Source organism: Lepisma saccharinum, chromosome 29, assembly GCF_977018435.1.
Source record: "Lepisma saccharinum chromosome 29, izLepSacc3.1, whole genome shotgun sequence".
NCBI classification, from domain to species: Eukaryota; Metazoa; Arthropoda; class Insecta; order Zygentoma; family Lepismatidae; genus Lepisma; species Lepisma saccharinum.
The window spans coordinates 8,258,744-8,280,873 of NC_139257.1; the positions used below are offsets into that span (position 1 = coordinate 8,258,744).

The following is a 22,130-nucleotide window of genomic DNA, read 5'->3' on the forward strand; positions in this document are numbered from 1 at the left end:
TCTCTCTGACAGACGACTATCAATGAATGTTGAGAACTTAAAAAAACAGCTTGTAGTTATGTGCAATAAAGACTGAGAAAATTTAAATGCTCTTCCCAATGTAGATTTTAACATTTTGCCAGAAATTATAGATAAAAGTAAGCGACTTCCAAATGTGCCTTCTTTCGGTTTATTTTGCCTGTTTTTCATGACGTTCTGCAGAGAGATGTTGGCTTCCTTACGAAACGTGTGGAGGAACTGTCTCAACAAAATAACTGGCTGGAACAAAGACTGGACGACCAAGAAGACAGAAGCCGACGCGATAACTTGGTGTTATACAGTGTTGAAGAAGGGGACTCGGGAGAAGACTGGAGCCAGACGGAGACAAAAGTGCGAACAATAATTAAGGACAAATTAAACATCGATCTGCAAGAGGATTCCATCCAGAGAGCGCATCGGATTAACACAAACAGTAACCGAGGTCCTCATCCCATCGTCTGTTGCTTTTTGCGATACAAAGAAAAAGAAAAAGTTATTGGATGCCGCAACAAGCTGAAGGGAACGAAGATATTCCTGGAGCAAGATTTCTGTTATTCCACTCGCAAAGAACGTCAAGGATTACTCGAGCATATCCACCGAGCCCGGAACGCTGGTCACCGTGCATACATTAGTTATCGCCATCTTGTGGTCGACAACATAAGATATTCCCTGCGCGATCTGCAAGCTGACCCTGGCAACCCTTCCGATGCCCAAAGTGTTGGTCCCCGCCGGGAGCAAAGTTAAAGCGGAGGTCAAGAACCCTCACCCCTCGTTCGTCCAGGAAATCTAGGAATGCAGGATGGAAGGGGGAGCAAGTGGGCAAGAGGTAGCGGTCTCCGAGCTCTTTGAGGATGTCAAGGTAGCTACGCCCAGCGCAACTTGTCAGGTAAGAAGTTTACTTCACCTGTTCTTGTCCCTGCTTTTGTAGAAACGTCAATGAATCTCGCTAGAACTGACCCATCCAAAACTCTGTGCGACAATGAAAAAAACAAAATTAGCATGAACATAATTTATCAGAATCTGAGAGGAGTTCGATCAAAAACCAAACAGTTCTTTTTAAGTGTATTGAGTAACAATTACGATGTGGTGTTGTGCACGGAAACGTGGCTAAATTCTTCAGTTTCTGATTCCGAACTACTCGACGATAGATATAGCATCTTCAGGTCAGATCGCAACACGTTAGAAACTGGCAAAACTCTAGGTGGCGGTGTCCTCATCGCCATAAAGAAAAAAATTAATCCTGTAATGGTCGATGCTCTTTTACACGAACAAAGCATTGGCAGTTTAATTATAAAATTTAAAACAGAATCTGGTCGCGATTGTTACATGTGTGTAGTGTACATTCAACCGGCATCTCCCGTGGCAGTATACGAGAACTTCATAGAACTGCACATTATCCTCTGGGTAGCCCGTTGGTCATTGCTGGTGATTTCAACATCCCTGAAATTAAAAATTCCAACACGAAGTTGCTCACGTTAAGCGCACAATGTCGCGAACTGAAATATTTCCTAGATTTCAACGACCTCAAAAGTAAAAATTCCATCCAGAACGCCAATAGTAGAACTCTCGACCTAGTTTTAACGAATATTGAAAATACTAAAATATTTCGCCAAGAGCCTCTGGTAAGCGAAGATAAACACCATCCGGCTCTAGGAATAACTTGAACACAAACCATACCTAAACAAAGAGCTTTAAATCCAAACATCCAACGATATAATTTCAAGAAAGCAGATTTCATTAATTTGTATCGGAAACTCGAATTAGCTGACTGGGACCAAATAAAAGAATGCGAAGACGTAGATATTGCCGTTGATAAATTTTATGAAATGATCGAAAGCATTTTTAATGAATGTGTTCCACGCTCTCACTCCTCTGTAAAAAAATCTTACCCATGTTGGTTCACGCGGGAAATTATTAAAAATCTGAAAGCAAAGTCACGTCACCACAAAAAATGGAGACAAAGAATGGGAAATGTAACACATCACGAAACTAAGTATAAAACTTTAAGAACGAAATTAAAATGGGAGATCAGTAAAGCTTACCAAAACTATATTGAAACTTCAGAAATAAATCTTGCTCACGATACTAACCAGTTTTGGTCCTTCATTAAAAATCAAATAAAAAATCCCCCCGTGCAGCCAACTAAGTATAATGATAAAACCATTGACGATAATGAAAGTATCCAAGATCTCTTTGCAAAGTATTTTGAATCCGTATATTCCAAAGAACCATCTTTCCACAAGGATCCGCATCCTAATGTAAACATGAACTCACTTCCTAGTATCTTAAATATCTCTGAAATATCACTAAATGAAATTGAGGAAGCCATTAAAAAACTGAAACCTAAAAAATCCGCCGGCCCTGATTCAATCCCCCCTTATGTTATTAAAGGATGTTGGGAAATTCTTAAGTACCCTCTTCACACCCTTTTCAACTTGGCTGTCAGAACTTCGAGATTTCCAGCAATGTGGAAAACAACAGAAATCTGTCCGATTCCCAAAGCCGCTGATAAGGCTGACATATGTAACTACAGGCCTATTGCAAAATTGTCAGTACCAGCAAAACTCTTTGAGCAGATAATATACAAACATATATATTTTCATATTAAACCCATTCTTTCCCCCAAACAGCACGGATTTGTTCAAAAACGCTCAACCGTAACCAATCTTGTCGAACTGACAAGCTACATTGCACCCAGTATACCTAATAAAGGGCAAGTTGACGTTTTATATGCAGACTTTTCAAAGGCATTTGATACAGTTCACCACAATATATTAATACAGAAATTAGCCAACAATAGCCTTTCTCCTCCACTTATAACTTTTCTTTCTTCCTATCTGCAGAACCGCCGACAATATGTCGTGTATCAAGGCTGCAGATCAACCGAATTCGTGGCCAGTTCGGGAGTTCCACAGGGGTCGAACCTTGGTCCCTTGCTATATTTAATTTTTATAAACGATTTGCCTGAACTACTCACAAAATCTGAGAGATTAATCTTTGCTGATGATGTTAAAATATACAAAAATATCGAAAACGCTGATGACTGTACAATATTACATGAAGAGCTGAATAACTTGCTTCAGTGGTGTGAAATTAATAAAGTCAGCCTAAACCTAAAGAAATGTAAACTTGTATCATTCACCCACAACAGACACCCTATTCAACATTCATACACTATTTCTAATGTGTTAGTACAAAGTGAGAATATAGTTACCGACCTAGGGGTCACTTTTGACCAAAAGTTAACATTCCAATCACATATTGCCCGCATTTTAAGCGAAGCTCACAGAAATTTGGGATTTATAATGAGAATGGGTCATCAATTTAGAAAAAAGGAAACATTTCTCTTGCTATATTATACGCTCGTCAGATCTAAACTCGAATATGCTTCTCTTGTTTGGAACCCGCAATTCAAGAAAGATATCGAAAAATTAGAAAAGCTTCAAAGTAAATTTCTCAGATATCTACTATTTAAACTTGATGGTACATATCCAAAACTCACTCCTAGCAACATATTACGCGAAATCTTTAATATTCCGTCACTCGACGAAAGGAGGCAAACAAGTCAAATAACTTTTCTCTCCAAGCTTATCAATGGTAAAATAGATTCTTTTAATCTGTTGTCGAATTTAAATTTTTATGTGCCAAACTGTATGTTAAGGCACAGAACTGATCTCTTTCAAATCTCCCTTGGAAGAACCAAAATGACCGAAGCTGAACCCATGAGGAGAATGTGCAAGTTATTTAATTCAGTTTCTAAGAATAATCCAAGCGTAGACCTATTTAAATGTAATTGTAACATAAGATCTATTCGCTGAATTTCTGTATGTTTTGTTTTGTTTTGTTCATTGAATTTTGGTTTTCATTCAGCTTGTAAGGTTAAATCCAACAGTTTAGCTTCATTTATTATTGTATTGTCTCTGTGTTCCCTTTGCTTCTATAATCTAATAATTAATTTCTTCTCACAATTGTTTTTAAATGTAAAATGTATATTGCGTCACTCATATTTCTTGTTAATTTTCTTAGTTATGTTCTTGTTTATGTAATGGTGTCATCCCATATTGAACACTGTAATTGGGCATGCGCCTGTTGTGTTTCAATTAAATAAATAAATAAATAAATATAAATGCCTTTTTGCCTGCCTATTTTAACGAAAATAAATGCCTGAACTTCCGGGCTCTATTTATAAAATATCAAAGCATGGATATAGTGAAACTATTGGAGTCACTATATCAATATCGATAATATCGATGTCAATATCAATATTCAATATGTTGATATTTGATACATCGATATTCGATATTGATATTTCATATCAATATGTAGATATTTGATATGTCAATACCCGATATGTCGATATTCCATATGTCTATATCCGATACGTTGTTATTCAGTATGTCGAAAATGATTTTTATCGACATTGATATGTCAGTATCGCAGTTCTTAAATTTGTCTGCATTAAAATATATGTTGGTCTGTACTTGCATTCTGTTGGGCTTCTTCAAGTTCTCTCCACACAGACATCATAAACAACCTTGTGCTTGACGTAACATGTACGTAAGGAATACAACACCACCATTCAAGCTCACTTATTTCCACTTCCTCTATTAGTGTGGTTAAGAACTATAGACTCAATTGTGTAATGGGATGCCTATTTTCACCCCAAAGAACACTATTTTCTGATTCTCTTAGATAACACTACAATTCAATTAAAACTTCAAATTGAAAGATTTAGATCTGTCGGTATTGTCGATATCGTTATTATCAGTATTGTCGTTATTATCAGTATTGTCGCTATTGATATTATCAGCATCATTGATATTGATATTATTGACATCATTGATATCGATATTATTGACATCGTCGATATTGATATTATCAGCATTGTCGATATCGATATTATCGGCATCGTCGGTATCAATATCGATATTTTCGGATTGAGTTGGTGTTTTAAGTCAACTTTATGCACAGTAAGGCTAATCAGGACTGGACCTAGTTTAAAGTGGGATCCGAACCACTATTTGCATCAAACGGGTATCGATATTTTCGACATCGTCGATATTGATATTTTCGGCATCGTCGATATCGATATTATCAGCATCGTCGATATCGATATTATCGACATTGTCGATATTGATACTTTTGATACTCGAGATATTGACTCAATATCAATATTCAATTGATATCGAACTTCAATATCAAAAAATCAAAATCGCACAGCCCTATATCCATCTGCCTTCCCATGAGATAATTGGGGACGAGCCGATACCACTTTCAACCGATACCGATACTCTTACAGATTCCCACTGATACAGATACTTGAAAATTCCAGTAAATAAAAGTTGTGCAAGATATTGACCAAAATATTAGTGTATAATATTTTTCTCCAATTATATGCATCAATTTACCAATAAATTTGCTTTAGAATATTCAAATATTACATCAGAATAATAAAATTGATATTATGTAATCACAAAATCCAGTGTTTCATGCAAATTTGTTGCAAAATAAATAATGAAGATGGAATTTTATATAATTTCCAGGATAATTAGACTCCGCGAAAATGTCACGGGCATTTTTGTGGACCCCGTGAAAGACCAAAATGCCGGAAAAGTATCGGCTGGTATTGGTACATGAATTCCAATTGATACTTTCCGATACCGGTACATCAGCATCTGTATCGGCTCAGCTCTAGAGATAATACAAAATTACAATCTGTAAACAATGATTTCATTGGCTGATAACGTCTGTCTCATTAAGTCAAAATAAATGTTGTGAAAAACATAATTAAATATACGTTACCATAGTGTAGTACATGATCAAAAGTAATTAGAGGGAGAGATAATGATCATGTGACTGAGAATGTGTATTCAAGGGATGATAAAAAAACGTATTCAAAAAGGCTTATACTTCCCAATCAAAATTATTTTAACAATCACTCTGAAGATTCAAAAACACTACTTGCAACCACAGGCACAATTGGTCAACCCTGCATGTATACAAAAGTTGGTTTCAACATTGCAATCATCCTGCAAACACAGACTCACTCAGAAAAAAAACCATATTATTCCTTTCATAATAACTGTCCAGAGATGGAGTAGGAAGGAGTGACAGGGCATCATCTCTTACCATTTCAATCTTTCTTTTCCCTAATTTACCTTGCCATGTTTTAAACTTTGACTATTCTTGTCTTATCTCCTCACGAAGCCACATGATGTGTTGAAAGCTAGAGGAAAATAATTAAGTACATGCCAAAACTGGACTTTATTACTTATTGGACAGTTAGCTGTGAAGTGAAGCATTTGAAAGTACAAAACTTCTTTACATTTTTGTAAACTTATCTTCCGGAGTTATGCAACATTCAAGAAATTGTTTGCTACCTAATTATGGTAAGCTTTCCTCTGGAATAATGCTATGCTCCACCGAAGTGGACTTTTGAGGATTCCTTCTTAACAATGATGATTGGTATCTATTTGGTACGGTCAATAAATAACCGGATTAATGAAGTGAAAAAGCGAAATAAAGTGACAGAGAATAAAGCGACAGAGTGATGAAACTTACGGGATATGTAGGCCAGGCTGGGGTATGGCACATGTCTGTGAGAAGAGTTCCAGACCACGTCGCTAGGTGGCAGCACTGGCAGGGAATGGGAGGTTGTGTATGTATAATTTGCCTCCAAGGTGGCAGTCAGTCATTCAGTGAGGTGAGTCATGGTGTTCAGTGTCAGGTGCCACAAAGGAGGCTCGGCAATCTGTGATACAGTGTGATACAGTGGCAATCTTGCTCAGCCGGTATATGCCAAAGATTAAACGCAATAGCAAAGAGTGGAAACACCCCTCGACCCAAGAAAGGCAGACAAGTCAACTTTATTCGCAAGGTGGTGTTCATGTTTTTATTTGATCATCATGGTCCACTTCTCGGTCGCTTCTTCCGACAGGGTGAGGAAATGAACGTTCCTCTGTACTCCGACATCTTACAAAATGAGGTGAGACCTGTAATCAGGTGCAAGCAGCAAGGCTTCTTGTCACGAGGTGTCATCCTACTGCAAGGCAATGCACGTCCCCACGTTGCTAGACACACTATGGACATGATCGCACAAATGGGTTTGAATGCTTAGATCCCCCCTACAGCTCTGACCTATCCCAGTGTGACTTTCATGTGTTTAGCCCACTGAAAGGTGCCCTACATGGAATCCCCTTTCCCTCGGATGCACAAGTGCAGGAGGTGTTCCATTGGTGTTCACAGCAGCCACAGGACTTCTGGGACAGGGGCATCAAACATCTGGGGAAGCGGTGGGATGCCTGCCTCAACAAGTCAAAATAAATGTATGAGTATGCCGACCAGTATTAAAAGGTACATCCGTACAACATTCATTCTGGTTATTTATTGACTGTACCAAATAATATGACATCTGCATTCAAACCCTGTTAATAAGGGGTAAGTTCAAGGAATACCAACAAGCACCTATCTCAGACGGTGCTGGAGCAGACTGCAAATATGTACACAGATCTTCTTACATCTTAACATTATGCTCACTACAGTGGCCTGGGTGAACTTTATAATACTGGCACAAGACCAATTAGTCTTCAGAGCCTATGGTTAGATATTTGTACCAGACACATTTACAACATCCACCTTAAATACAGAAAATAACAATTCTTTGAACATACCTGGCGAGGTAGTGACCTGAATGGATATGAAGGCGATGGTGAACCTTCTCCTCGTGACCAGTAATCAAGTGACAATTGCAAGTTCAAAGGATCCTTCTTGTACAGCCGATGAATAGCAAGCAGCAAATGTTGAAAGTGGTGAGATAAATTTGCTGGTGGATCAACGCCTTGCTGTAAATTATAACAAGCTCACTTGTGATAAACAGTATTAAAAACACACTTACCAAGTACGAAATAATCTACTGACATATTTATAGCATTACATGTAGGAATGGACTGACAAATTTTTTGCTGATAACAATCAAGTACAGGGTGTTTAAAAAAAAGGTAACTGAAAGTTACGTTTTCATTGATACATCCTCTACCTATATAAAATTTAGCAATGCAGGTAGCCAACATTTCACTGATCTGATATAAAATTACAATTGTTCACTCACCTCCTTAACACATTACCAAAGGGAAAATCATGAGCCTACCATACTGGGCCAGGCTGTGATATTTATGATGATGCAAATTCATTGCCATGTGTATTACATTTGATACACATTGATACCTTTTAATTGGGCTGCATGTATCAATTCTGATACAACTTATACATCACAGTTTGGATCGTGTGTATCAGTAATGATGCATGCACTCATTGGTTTTGCATTGATCTAGATAAGAACCTGAAGAACCATAGCTATGAAGAAATGCATGACCAAATTATTCAGTTGTTCTCTCTTTTAATGAGGCACACACAGGAGATGTGCTAGTAGAATTTTTTAGCAAACAATGCAGGCTTAACCAGGACTTTAACCTGGGTCTCTACGTATGTATGTATAAGTAATTAACTAATATACAGGGTTATCCATTTGGGTGTGGATAAAATAAAACATTAATAGAAACGTAAATGTGATAGTAGGAAAATTTTCATGTTGGTTATTAAGTACAAATACCAAACAGTCCTATCATGAAATTAGTGCATAGAATTAAAACGTGATCTGCACAAGAACAGATTTCCTACACACATATTGTGGACACTTGAGTGGCATATTTTTGTTCAGAAGAGTCAGTTTTCCCTTTCCCACCATATTTACCTATGAAATGACAAAAATAAGAGTAACTAAATGCAAATTGAACATGTATCTTTATTAATACACATGCGTATCATATTAAAAATGTTCCAGGCCTTGTGTATCATTATTGATACACAAGACAAAAAGATTAAGTCACATAAGATTAAGTCACATTTTAAGAAAGTAATAAGCGAAAATAAAAGAAGCCCAATTTTACTTACACAGCACAGTTAGACTGTCATAAATGTCAACTTGGCCCAGGAGATTTCCTCATGGCACTGAACTATGATTTATTATTGTGTATCAATTTTGATACATGAAGCCAAACTGGAGGAACCAGTGTGTATCATATGGTGCTTAACATGTTAACTATGTATATAACCATGAGACTAACAAGTTTTGTCATAGGAAAAGAAAATGCATTTATACACACTTATTTTACAAAACAATGGTACATACAAGGGGATGCTGAAAAGTTTGTAGCCCGACCAAGTTCCCAAACTATTTAGAGGAAGGTCACATTATTACTTGAAAGTACACATCCTTGTATGTCCATACACCCACCGCAAAAATTCATGTGAAAAGCTATTATTAAGCTATTACATACATCAAGAAATGCATACATTAGTACGGAGTCATGTAAAGACTTCGGAAGTCCATGTCAATGCACCACATTTTCTTCAGTTCTGTTTGGAGGGTCTGTAGGTTCGGAATCATCATCTTTCCCAGGAATTGCTTCGTACGATGCCAACAATTTTCAATTGGGTTGAGATCGAGGCTATTCCCAGGCCACTCTAACACCTTTATCTGTTGTTCCTCAAGCCATTTCCTTAACTTCTTAACCGTGAGACAAGGAGGGTTATCATGCATGAAAAGATCACACTCGTGGATCTGAAGCATATCCACTAAATGGTCCTTAAGAACGTCGATATATCGGTCTGCATTCATCGTCATGTTTTGCGGTAAGAAATGTAAACCTGCCCTACCCTTTTCACCTGAAAAACACTCCCACACCATTACAGCCTAAGAGTGCCTAACGGTCTGTACCGTATACTTTGAGTCATATCAATCTGAAGATGATGGAAGTCTAACCTTAGCAGTTCTCATTCGGAACAGTTGGGATGAGCTTTCATCGAAAAACATGACTTTCCTCCACAAGCTGGTGTCCAGTGTGCATATTTCCTAGCAAAAGCGGGCGGTGAGTAGTGGCTTCTTAGCAGCAGTACGACATGGCAAATCCAAGTCTTTCTGTAAACAGTGCTGGGTCGTGCGAACACTGATGTTTTCCAGCAGACTCGGGTGCATTTCTTTGACAATTTTTTAAAATAATTTTTGGGTAAGTTCTGACGCTGACATTCGAGGGTTTTTCTTTATTTCTCTCATTAGGAGGAAATCTGTAGATTTGGTTGTTTTCCTTTGTCTCCCACCACCGAATTTGTTCTTTGGAATGACAGTCTGAGGCAGTCCTCTGGTGGCTGCCAATACCTTCATTATGGTTGATATTGCACGACATGTTTGTTTACATATCGTCTTTACCGGGACGTTTTCACTTCGCCATGCAATAATGCTGGCTTTTTCCACACTACTACAGTACTTTCCCGGCATATCACAAATACACCTGTACAGTAGTCAAATATCCAACACAAATACAGTAGGAAAATATCCAACACAAAGTGCACCACACAAAAACACAGCAATTTATCACACACACTACAGCAGAAAGTCACCCTTCCTGTGTCAACTAACAATATGAAAGGAAATTAACTCGCTTATCAGCAGTAATACACTGTTGCCAGATACGTACATGCAGAAACAATTCCGTGTTCGAAACAAAACAACACTAGATACAAGACTACAAAGTGATTTCACATGAGGTCCGAAGTCATTTTGCGGCGGGTGTATATCAAAAGGCATTGCATAATTGACAGGCTTTCTTGTTTTTTCAGGTGTATTAAGTGGCCATGTCAGCTCAGCAAAAAGGGGTGTCCTGTTTCTCCATGATAATGCCCCTGCCCATCGAGTAGCAGCAACGCAGCAGAAATTCCGAGACCTGGGCTTTCAGTGTCTTGAGCATACACCCTATTCCCCCATCTGGCTCCATCAGACTACTTTCAATTTCCTCAGCTCCAAAAAATGATATTTTGCCTCAGATCAGGAGGTGATTACTACCACAGAGCATTGGTGCGAGGAGCAAATTCCATATATTTTTTTTTAAGTGGTTATCAAAAGTTGGGACATCGGGCCAGAAAGTGCATTGAGCTTTGAGGGGAGTATGTTGAGTAACTATGAAGTTTCATCATTCCAAGTGCATTTCTTCTACGCTGGGCTACGAACTTTTCAGCATCCCTTCGTATATGAATTTATCCCTTCAAATTTCTAAAAATAACAAAATAGTATAATTTTTCACTATAATTTTTTACTAAATTGCAGGAGCCAGTCTACCTCATACCTACAAAAATGAGATACATGTAGCTGGTTTATTTTAAAAATAGTATTTTACATGCACCATGTGGCTTTTTACTTGTCAGCTAGGCAGCCACACTTGATTCTTGTCTTAACTTATGAAGAAGCCACATGATGTGGCAAAAATTACTACATGCAAAAACTGAATCTTCTTAACTTCTGCTACTTCGTGAAATGATGCATGTGCTGTAAGTTATGTTAGTTATGTTACCTGCTGCCTTGCAGGTAAGGGAGGGATCTCTGAAGGTTAAGGAAAGGAAAGCCCTGACAGAAAACCAAGGGGTAGGAAGAGCTTCTTAGGTGTGGTGAAGCCAGTCTTCCTGGGAGTAGGAACCACGAACGCAAATCCCTGGTCCTCCAGGTTGGGGGTTGGGGGTTGGCATAAGGCCGGCACTCTTACCCTGTAAAACAACCTTCCGCTATGAATTCCCAGACAAACAAAGCCAGACGGATCTATCAGAGACGACCCACACAATGTAAAATGCTAAGGAATATGAATTTTAATGTGGCAACTTGGAATGTCTGTACCATACTCCAACCGGGCAAAATGAATGAAATTGCAGATGAATTAATAAAATATAACATGCAAATAACAGCACTACAAGAGATAAGGTGGAATGGAGTTGGATGGATTAAAAAGAAAGAATTCTCTTTTATGTATAGCGGGAATCCAATAACCACAGGAAGAAATGGTACAGGTTTTTTAGTTACTGGAAATGTGAGGAAATGTATACTCGGATTTGAAACAATAAATGACCGAATATGTATTGATTGATTGATTGATTTGTTGTTTTAAGTCCACTTTATGCACAGCAAGGTTAATCAGGACTGGACCTACAGTTTTTAAAGTGGGATCCGAACCACTGTGTGCCTCCACCGGGTATCAAACCTGGGACCCATTGATTACAAGGCGACAACGCTGCCATTGCGGAGGCAGACAGAATATGTAAATTAAGATACAAACAAGATATAGAGCAGTTCTATACTGAACTGTTAGATGTGTGTGATAGAGTACCAAAACATTCTATTGGGAGACTTTAATGCAAGAATATGTAATGAATCCAGCAACAGCGGAGTATCAGGGAAATTTTCCCTACACAAAGAAACAAGTGATAATGGGGAAAGGCTGACACAATTAGCACAATTACAAAACCTTGATATAAGTAGTACTACATTTAAACATAAAAAAATCCACAAAGGTACTTGGAAAACACCCGGCGAACAACGATGTAATCAATAAGAGGAGAGCTACATTTATAATTGATGTCAAAACATATAGGGGACCTAGCTGTGATCCAGATCATTACCTTGTCAGAACTAAAATAAGACAAAGAATTAGTATGGTTAATAAAGGAACATACAAGAAAACTAAGAAATGGAACACAGAAAAATTGAAGAAAACTTCTATACAAAAGAAATACAAACGAAACTTGACAAAACAGGGGAGGAGGATGATGTAGAAGTGGAATGGGATAATTTAAAAAATATCATAGCTAGTACAGATAATCAAGTTTTAGGAACCAAAGCATATGAAAAAAATGATGATTGGTATGATGAAGAATGTAAAAAGGTGGTTAAAGCAAAAAAGGGAAGCTAGAAATAGATGTCTTAATAGGGCTACAAGATGAAATAGAGAAAAGTACAAAAATCTGAAGAAACATGCTAAGAAAATATGTAGAAAAAAGAAACGTCAAGCAGTAAAAGCACAAATAGAAATGTTACACGAACTAAACACCAAAAAAAGAATACAGAAAATTCTACCGAACTCAGAAACTTATAGCACATCAGTATAAACCAAGAAGCACACACTTAAAATCCAAAGATGGTCAAATCTTAACTGAACAAGCAGGAATAATGAATAGATGAAAAGATCACTTCCAGAGAGAGCAACACAACCAGGATTTAGAATTGCTCTACTGGAATGGGATGAATCAAATAGATAACGAAAACATATGATGAAGTAAATTCAGTAATTAAAAACTTCAAAAAATGAAAGCACCAGGACGTGACAATATAAAAATGGAACTTATACAAGCAGCTGGAAAAGAAATGTATCGCAGAATACATAAACTTATAATTAGAGACCGGATGTTAGGCAAAATGCCTATTCTTTCCTGTTAGAGATATGATGAAAACGAATGTTGCGAAGGTCAGGGGGGAGGGGTTAGCTTCATTTAAAGCCAATTTAATTTTGCCTATTTTGCCTATTTCATACGATATTGCCTATATTATTTCATAAATGCCAGATATTGCCTATTTTAGGCATTTTCTTTAAAAGTGGGACATGACTGAACTCGGTGCATACAATTTCCTGTTCCCAGGATTAGTTTCCGATGCTTCCAAGAAATTTAAAAATAACAGTTAGCGAGTTATTGCAGCTAATAAGAACTTGGACAAATTAAGGGCAATTCAACAAGTTTTGAAAGCTGAAAATATACAAACTGAGTTAGATCCACATGTTCTCGCGTGCTTTAAGTATGCTCCGGTAACATCTGTGGAGATTGAAAGATCTTTTTCAATTCTAAAAAATGTGTTGTCCGATCGTAGACATAACTTGTCGGTTGATCACCTGAAGAAATACTTGTACCGCAATTAGTGCTTTTTATTCAGAGACTGCCAAACCGTACAGTACAAACTTGAAATGCATTTAAACAGTTTCTCAGTTCGAACTGCTGTGTGGAATATAGAGTGTAAATTTTTAACTGAAATAACACTGTGTCCAGTGATAAAGTGTATATTTAAATAATTTGCGTACTGGTTGGAAGTAGCCCACAATTTCTTTTGTCAGACTATTGTGTGTAGCCATTATACAATAAATTTTTTTGGGCTGACGTGACTCCTGTTTGCAGTGATTTATTAAGTGCAACATTGGACTGCTGTCTCTAATGATGAGCTCCTGGTTTATTTTAAGCAACTATAAATAATGTACAGGTAAGTCTTTATATTATTTAAACACCTATTTCTTTTTGTATGTCTATCTTCATTATTTTGAGTTAAATTTCATTGCCTTTTTTATTGCCTATTTGTATTTTAATGCCTATTTTACTGCCTATTTTGAAAATTATAAGTGCTTATTTGCCTGCCTATTTTATATGCTTTTAGTGCCTAAACATCCGGTCTCTACTTATAATTAATATATGGAATACAGAACAAATACCAAATGATTGGAATATAGCACTGGTGTGCCTTATACTGAAAAAAGGGGATAAAACAGTATGTGCAAATTATAGAGGTATATCACTATTAAACAACCTATATAAAATACTTGCAGCAGTAATTAACATCAGACTGACTAACTATGCTGAAGATATTATAGGTGAGTATCAAAGCAGATTTAGGAACAACAGGAGTACTACAGATAACATCCTGATGATGTGTTTGATTTTTGAGAAATGCTATGATTATGATATAGATTTGCATGTTTCATTTATTGACTTCAAAAAAGCCTTTGATTCAGTATACAGATCAACAATATTACAAAGGTTACAAGAAATTGAAATACCAAATAAATTAGTAAGATTAATCAAGATGAAAATTCAAAACACTAGAGCCTCAGTTAAAATAGAAAATGTAAGATCTGACTTTTTTGATATCATGACAGGGGTCCACCAAGGAGATCCTCTTTCAGCAACATTACTTAATTTAGCTTTGGACTCGGTAATTAAAAAAATAGATATAAGAGGAGATATCAGTACTAGGGTAAAACAAGTCACAGCATACGCTGATGACATAGCTATTATAGCAAGAACTAAGAAAGGTCTCTCAAAAACATTTATAAGTCTAGTAGAGGAAGCTGCAATAGTAGGACTCCAAATTAATGAAAACAAAACTCAATACATGAATACAGGAAAACCTCGATAATACGATATTGGTTAATACGAAGTACCCTTTAATCCAAAGTTCTACCCATTCCCCAGCCAATAAGATAGGATTTATAATGTATTTCAGTACGGATAAATCGAAATACGGATAATTTTTAATACGAAGTTGTTTACAAGACCCTTCGGCAAAACTGGTTTTGCTTAATTCGAAGTAGACACCTGCGTAAGTCGACAAGAGAAGATTGAATGTGGAGAGAGCTTGGACGTTATTTTAACTTGACTTTGACATGTTTCCTTGTCCTAAGAGCTGCTGACAACTCGAGAGAAGCAGCCCGAAAATGCCCGCTGGACATCGACATTCATTGACGCAAGTTTCGTAAATCTTGTTTTGAGTTCAATTTATGCTCATGGGCTAAGCGGGACAAAATATATAGTTTAAAGTGGGATCCAAACCCGAGTGATTATCGAGTGCGGCAATGTTTAATGTGTCCTAGGATACACATACGGTGCAAACAGATCACAAGTTGTGCGTTTACTTTTTCAGAGTGGATTACAATGCAAGTTGAGGAAGAGTTTGGACTGATCCCTGCAAAGAGGAGTGGAAGGGGGGGGGGGGGGGCGAATATGAAGTTAACTGAAGCAAAGAAAACATGACTTCTTTTACAATATGTTTTAGACAGCCGAACCAGAATAAAATTTACAGCCCCGATTTGATTTCTTTTTTTTTTTTTTTTTTGTGTTAGAGAAAGGTTGTGTTCTCTCCCAAGAGAATCTTCTCTTACCAGTTAATCCTGTAACGGACAATGTTCTAGTGAACGCTCATAAAATCCAATATTCATTCTGTCCGATTATCTCCCGTCTCTTGCTTGCGCCAGTGTGACTTTCTTTTCCGTAGGTCTCAGTGCAAATGGGTTTCTTATGAACTAAAATTGTAAGAATTTTGTGGAAGAGCAACAACTTTGCACAATTAAAAGAAAATACCGTTTTTTAAAAGACTTTTTGCCACAACATGCATCCCATGCATAACCAGTTGTATAACTGGGCAGGATAAATGGTGTTAACAGTCTCCTTGGAATCTTTGTGTCCGCATAAGCTCGGTGTTCTCATTTTCTGTGACATTTTTTACACTTTCTTTAAAACGTACAATATTATTATATAGTACATATAATATAAAGCTTATTTTCTGAACTACCACCAAGTATAAAACATGCGTTGTGGGGGTAATTTATACTCTACTTTATTTACACCTGAAAAATAGGCACCATCTTGAAAAGTTTGGATAACTCAAAGTCATTTAATTCGAAGTTGACATTTTTTGGTCCCTTGAACTTCATATTAACGAGGTTTTCCTGTATTAATAGAACAAATATGGATAATAGATCAAAACTAATAAATAATTACTCCTTTGAGTGAGTTAGTAATTTTACATACCCTGGATCTACACTTAATGAAAATAATAAAATACAATCTGAAATAGACGAAAGAATAAAAAAAGGTAATAAGGCCTATTACGCAAATGGATCCCTATTAAAATCGAAACTTCTGAAAGGAAATACAAAAATGAAGATATATCTTATTATGATAAGACCAGTACTTACATATGCTGCTGAAACCTGGGCACTAACATAGAAAGATAGAAACAAGCTAAGTATATTTGAAAGACAAATTTTAAGGAAGAACTTTGGCCCAGTAAAGACAGAACATGATATATGGAGAATAAGAAATAATGTGGAACGAGAAAAATTAATTAACGGTGCAGATATTATAAGATATATTAAAAGTCAAAGAATTAAATGGTTAGGCCACATACAAAGAATGGATAACACGAGAACTATAAAACACATACTAGAATTATAACACCATTAAGCCTTGTCTCCATGATATGAAAAACTCAATATGCTGACCAAGGCAGAAATTTATTTTATTTAAAAACATAAACTAAACATAACGTTTCAACCTCCTACCAAGGTCTTCTTCAGACTCTGTGCATGAAAGAATGTGAAAAAGAAGGCAAAATAAATAGTCTATGGAAACAGCTGGAAAAGAATGGCTACAAGAAGGAGGATAGACAGGACATAAACAGAAGGAAGAAAAGTGGCAGGGGAGAAGAGGAAGAGAAAGAAAAAGAGAGGTGGTTTGGAATAACGAGTATGGGGAAGACCACGGAAAAGATATGCAAAGTGCTTACGAAAGCGGGCATTAAAACTTACAAGAAGGGAGGGCGAAGCATCCTAAAAATAGCGAAGAATGCAAACAAGAAAAAGGAAAACAGGGAAGAGGAAGGGATATCTACGAAGTGAAGTGTAAAGAATGTCAGAGTGTGTACATAGGAGAAACGAAAAAAAGGCTGAAAGACAGGTTGAAACAACATAGGGATGATGTACGACTTAAGAGCGAGAGAAATGCAATATTTAAACACACGAGAGAAACAGGACATGACATAGAGTGGGATGAGGCTAAGCAGATAGGAAGGGAGAAGAGAGTACTAGTGAGAAAATGGAAGGAGGCCAAGGAAATAAAGAAGAAAGGAGAAGAAGACACAATTAACTGGAATGGGGGACTGAAGTTAAACAAAGAATGGAAGAAGGTTAGAAAGAGTGGAAAGGACAAGAGCGAAAGAGGAGAGAAGGAAGAGGAATGAAGAAAGAAAGGAAAAAGAAAGTGAGATAAAGAGTCCAACTACTTTCCAGATGATAGGAAATGTTTAGCTAAATCACGTCAGGTGAAAGTACAGTAGACAAGGGAAAGCCACCTGCTGGAATGTTCCAGAAACAAGTCTCTAATAATCTTGTGTCTGGAGGGGAGTGATTTTTGTGTATATGTATCTTCCTGTTTTGTATCTTGATTCATTTGTTTTTGATACAGAGTCTGAAGGAGACCTTGCTAGAAGGTTGAAACGTTACGTTTAGTTTATGTTTCAAAATAAAATAAATTTCTGCCTTGGTCAGCATATTGAGTTTTGCATACGAGAATGGAAACCTATGGGGAGGAGGGGGTCTGTGAACATTGTTCCCACCTAGGATGATATAATTTGAAGATGTATGTGAAGATCTAAAGATTCTCAAAGTTAGAAATTGGAAAGAAATGGCAAAGAAGAGGAAAGATTGGAATGATTTGTCTGAGAAAGCTAAATCCCACAAAGGGTTGTGATGCTAATGGAAGAAGAAGATAAATCATATTTTAAAAAAAGCATTTTCCTAATGATTTCTTAATGAAAGGAATGGCCTGTGAACAAGAGTATGTTGTACTATTTGTAGCCTACAACATAAAAATATTATTTTTTTAAAACATGAACATAGTATGTACAGTGGAACTTTGACTTCACATTTCTCAGGGGACCAAGCTGACAAATCTTAAAATGCAGGGAAAATCTAAAATTGAGGAAAATTATATAACATTTTGCTATGTTGTATAATGCATGTATGAATGTATAATGCAGGAAAATGTAAAATCTGGGAACGTAAAATCAGGGTTCCACTGTATGTAGATATCATCTTCCTCAAAACTCACCTGTGTGTACAATGTCATGGTTCTTGAAGATTCATCGGCTCTGTTTCGCAATTCTTTGACTTTCAAAGGTACCAGTACAATGAAATCGGTAATCAGTGTATGTATCCTCCGTAGGTAAAATTCCTGTGGTAAGAAGAAATTGCTTTATTACAAAATTATTCTTCCTCCAAGAAAAACAGTATGTTTAAATTAACACAAGAGAGGGTTAAGAACGGCTCTAGGGATGGCCTGATGGAGACCCTGACTAAGCACAGTTTAACAAAGACTGTTTTATCGCAGGTTCTTATGGGCCTTGAAAGTGATAGAGTTTCACGCCAAAATCTATAGTTCCCACCTTACTTCATAAAGATTTCCCATCTGGAATTAGCAGTCACAAAGGCATAAGAGAAATACCAGGTCTGTTAGAAAAGTCATGAGACTGTGCCTGGAACAGCTGTGCACCAGAAGATGTTCACAAATCCACTTTGTCTCCTTCGAAGTAGTTCCTTTGGAAGCTACTAGGGATGAACGATATCGGAAATTTGATATTACGATATATCAAGAAAATATCATGACAGATGATACAATACAATATTTATTCTGTATCATGATATCAGCAATATATCATCTCCATGATATATAGCACCAAATATCATGTCGATATATCACTGACATGATACACATCGCTAAATATCATGATATATCACTGATATGATATATATCGCCAAAATTTCATGACAATATATTGTCTAGTTGATATCACCTGGACAATATTTTTTCAATATTGTGATATATCATCTGGATGATATATTGCCCAACTCTAGAAGCTACACACAGTTGTAGAAGTGTCTGCCAGTCTTGCTAGCACTATCTTCCTTGTAAGTGTGGTCAAGTGGTGTGTCACAGCTTGTTGAATGTTGCGAACACTGCCATAATGATGTCCTTTCATCTTCAAATTCAATTTTGGGAAAAGAAAGAAGTCGGCCGGACTAAGAACAGGTGAGTCGAGGATTGTGCAACCACACGAATGCCCTTTTGTGACAAAAACAGGGTGACAGAGGGCATTGCGAGATGGAGCATTATCGTGGTGCAGCATTCACAAGTTGGCATGGTCTCAGCGAACACGTTGCACTCTTTTGCAGTCTGTCAAGCACCTCACGGCAAAAATGTTGATTAACTGTCTGCCCTGAAGGAACAAACTCTCTTTGAATAATCCCTTCATCCTCAAAAAAACACATCAACATGGATTTGATTTTTGACTTAGTCTTCTTGCTTTTTTTTTTTAATGAGGGGAGGAGAGGGTCTGTTACTCTCGACTCTGTCTTTTGTTTTGAGGCAGTATTCAAACACCCATGAATCTTCACCTATTACAATCAATTTCAATCCGATTAATCAGATCCTGACACACTTCAACTCTTCCGCTGTTCAAGTGTACGCTTCATTGTCCACAACACATCACTATGCCACAATTAATTTATGGACTGTAGGCCTAACACTATTCAAGCTTTGCCATCCACACTTGTACTGGCAAACAGGCAAGGTCAGATGCATTACCTCCTAACACGTGATTCATTACAGTATTGCCACTTTGTGAACAGTGTTGCCATGCTTATTACTTTTCTACCAGACCTTCTATTTCACTTTTGCTCATTCTTTGATACTCTCTATGTTTTGTATAACTCCTCCTAAACAACTTCGAGATTTAAAGGAAGCTTCTTTCAGAACTGAATGCAATTGTTTTCTCGGTTGACACCACACAAGTAGCATCAAGTTTCAGCTTTCATTTTATCCAGATTTATTCTCGCATTTTTAAAAAACAAGCAGAAAATGTGGAAACTGGAAACGCTAAATCACTTGAAAAATAGGAATTGTAGCTTTCCTGGTGATGTGATTTGAACAAGTGTTCTTGGTTACCAGCCAGGTGAAATCAGCGTTAGCTTCCGTATCGAGTGCATATGTACTTCATTCCCTGAAGATGAGAGCAATATATGCACTCGAAATGTTGGAAGCTAACGCCGATTTAACCTGGCTGGTAACCCGAGCACACTTGTTCCTACTACAAAAATGTTTATTTTTCCAGAAACACAGTAAATGTCCATGACTTTTCCAAAATTCCTTGACTTTTCCAAGAGTGCTGTAGCAATTTTCCTTAAGAGGGCGCCCCAAGAAATCATTGATTGTAATGGCCTATTATTACAGTAAAAGCTGAAAAAAGAGGTATATTACATTACAGAACAGAGACGCAACAACGAATTCTTGTCCCGGGGGAAGCACCATGATAAATAATGATGATGAAGTAGAAATAGAAGAAGAAGAAGAAGAAGTAGAAGTAGAAGAAGAAGAAGTAGAAGTAGAAAAAGTAGAAGAAGAAGACGACGTTTAGACTTCGAAGAGTGCAGACGTGTTTTCTTGAGGTCCTAGCTGCGGGGTGCGCTACCTGACATTGGCGGAAATGGGTGTGTCGTTGGCCGTGTACCGAGCACGGATCGGACTCTTCTGTGCATCGAGATCTTTCCTCAAGACACGACAAGAATCCTCCAGTGACAGTGTTAAATCGTCGAAATGTTATCAAGCTTACGGCTTGGTGTTACTGACGATATTTATTGTTGGCGGCGTCGAGCTAAACCCCGGTCCCCCGAAAGTAGACAGAAGCGAGTTAAGTGAAATCCGTGATAACCTCAAGTCTCTCCAAAGTTCGAACGAGGCTATTATGAATGAAATCAAGGAAATGAAAGATACGGTCACCAAGCTGGTGGACAGAGTCACAAGCATGGAACAGGATATGGATAAGTTGGCAGACGAAGTGAGTGACTTACAGGGATACTGTAAGTTTTTAGAATGGCGTGTTGAGGACCAAGAGAACAGGTCGAGAAGGCAAAATCTCGTGTTTCATGGCATCGAGGAAGAAGATCGCGAATCGTATGCCACAACCGAGGCAAAAATCCGGGAACTGATCGAAGGAAAGCTCAAAGTGTCCCTCGGTGAGCTCGATCTCGATCGTGTGCATCGTCTCGGGAAAAAGCAAGGAAACAAGAACAGACCTGTGATATGCAAATTTCTGTCTGACAAAAAGAAAGAAGAAGTGTTACGCAACAGCAAAGAACTGAAAGGAAGCCATGTGTATTTGGAGCAGGACTACTCTGCAAAGGTTCGAGAAGAACGGAAGAAGCTCCAGTACCACATGATCGAGGCCAGGAATCAAGGAAAGTATGCATACCTGCAGTTTCGGTATCTGTTCATCGACGGGAGGCGTTACACACTCGGCAACCTGGAGAGTATGCAACCGGACGAAGTACCTGTCTCTCGTCAACGTGACAAAGGAATTCCACCTACCCCTTCCGCACCTCCGTCGGAGGCCGCGACGGCAGCTGGAGCAGCAGGAGGGCAGGGACCAAAGCAACGTTCGCCATACACATCCACCCTCTCTTCCCGTCGGGACCCGAGGGTAAGGAACAACAATAGGGAGAGAGGTCATTCCACCCAATGATGGACAGGCAGTCAACGGTCATCCCCAGAAAAAGGGAAAGAGACGGTGAGTAAAGCATTATTTAATCTAGCATTTCAAAATACCCGAGGACTCCGTACGAAAATCAGGACTTTCTCTCAAAGCG

General features: G+C 37.7%; 1 protein-coding gene across 1 annotated transcript in view; it reads right to left on the reverse strand.

Annotated features, from left to right (window-relative positions):
* The window catches only part of LOC145981192 (nuclear pore complex protein Nup205-like), a 241,218-nt gene that overhangs the window by 143,852 nt on the left and 75,236 nt on the right, over nt 1–22,130 (reverse strand). Inside the window, exons 8-9 of the mRNA XM_083114313.1 lie at nt 18,541–18,663; nt 7,689–7,859 (exon numbers count right to left, since the gene is read on the reverse strand). Of these exons, the coding sequence (XP_082970439.1) occupies nt 7,689–7,859; nt 18,541–18,663 (294 nt within the window). The remainder of the gene's footprint in view (nt 1–7,688; nt 7,860–18,540; nt 18,664–22,130) is intronic.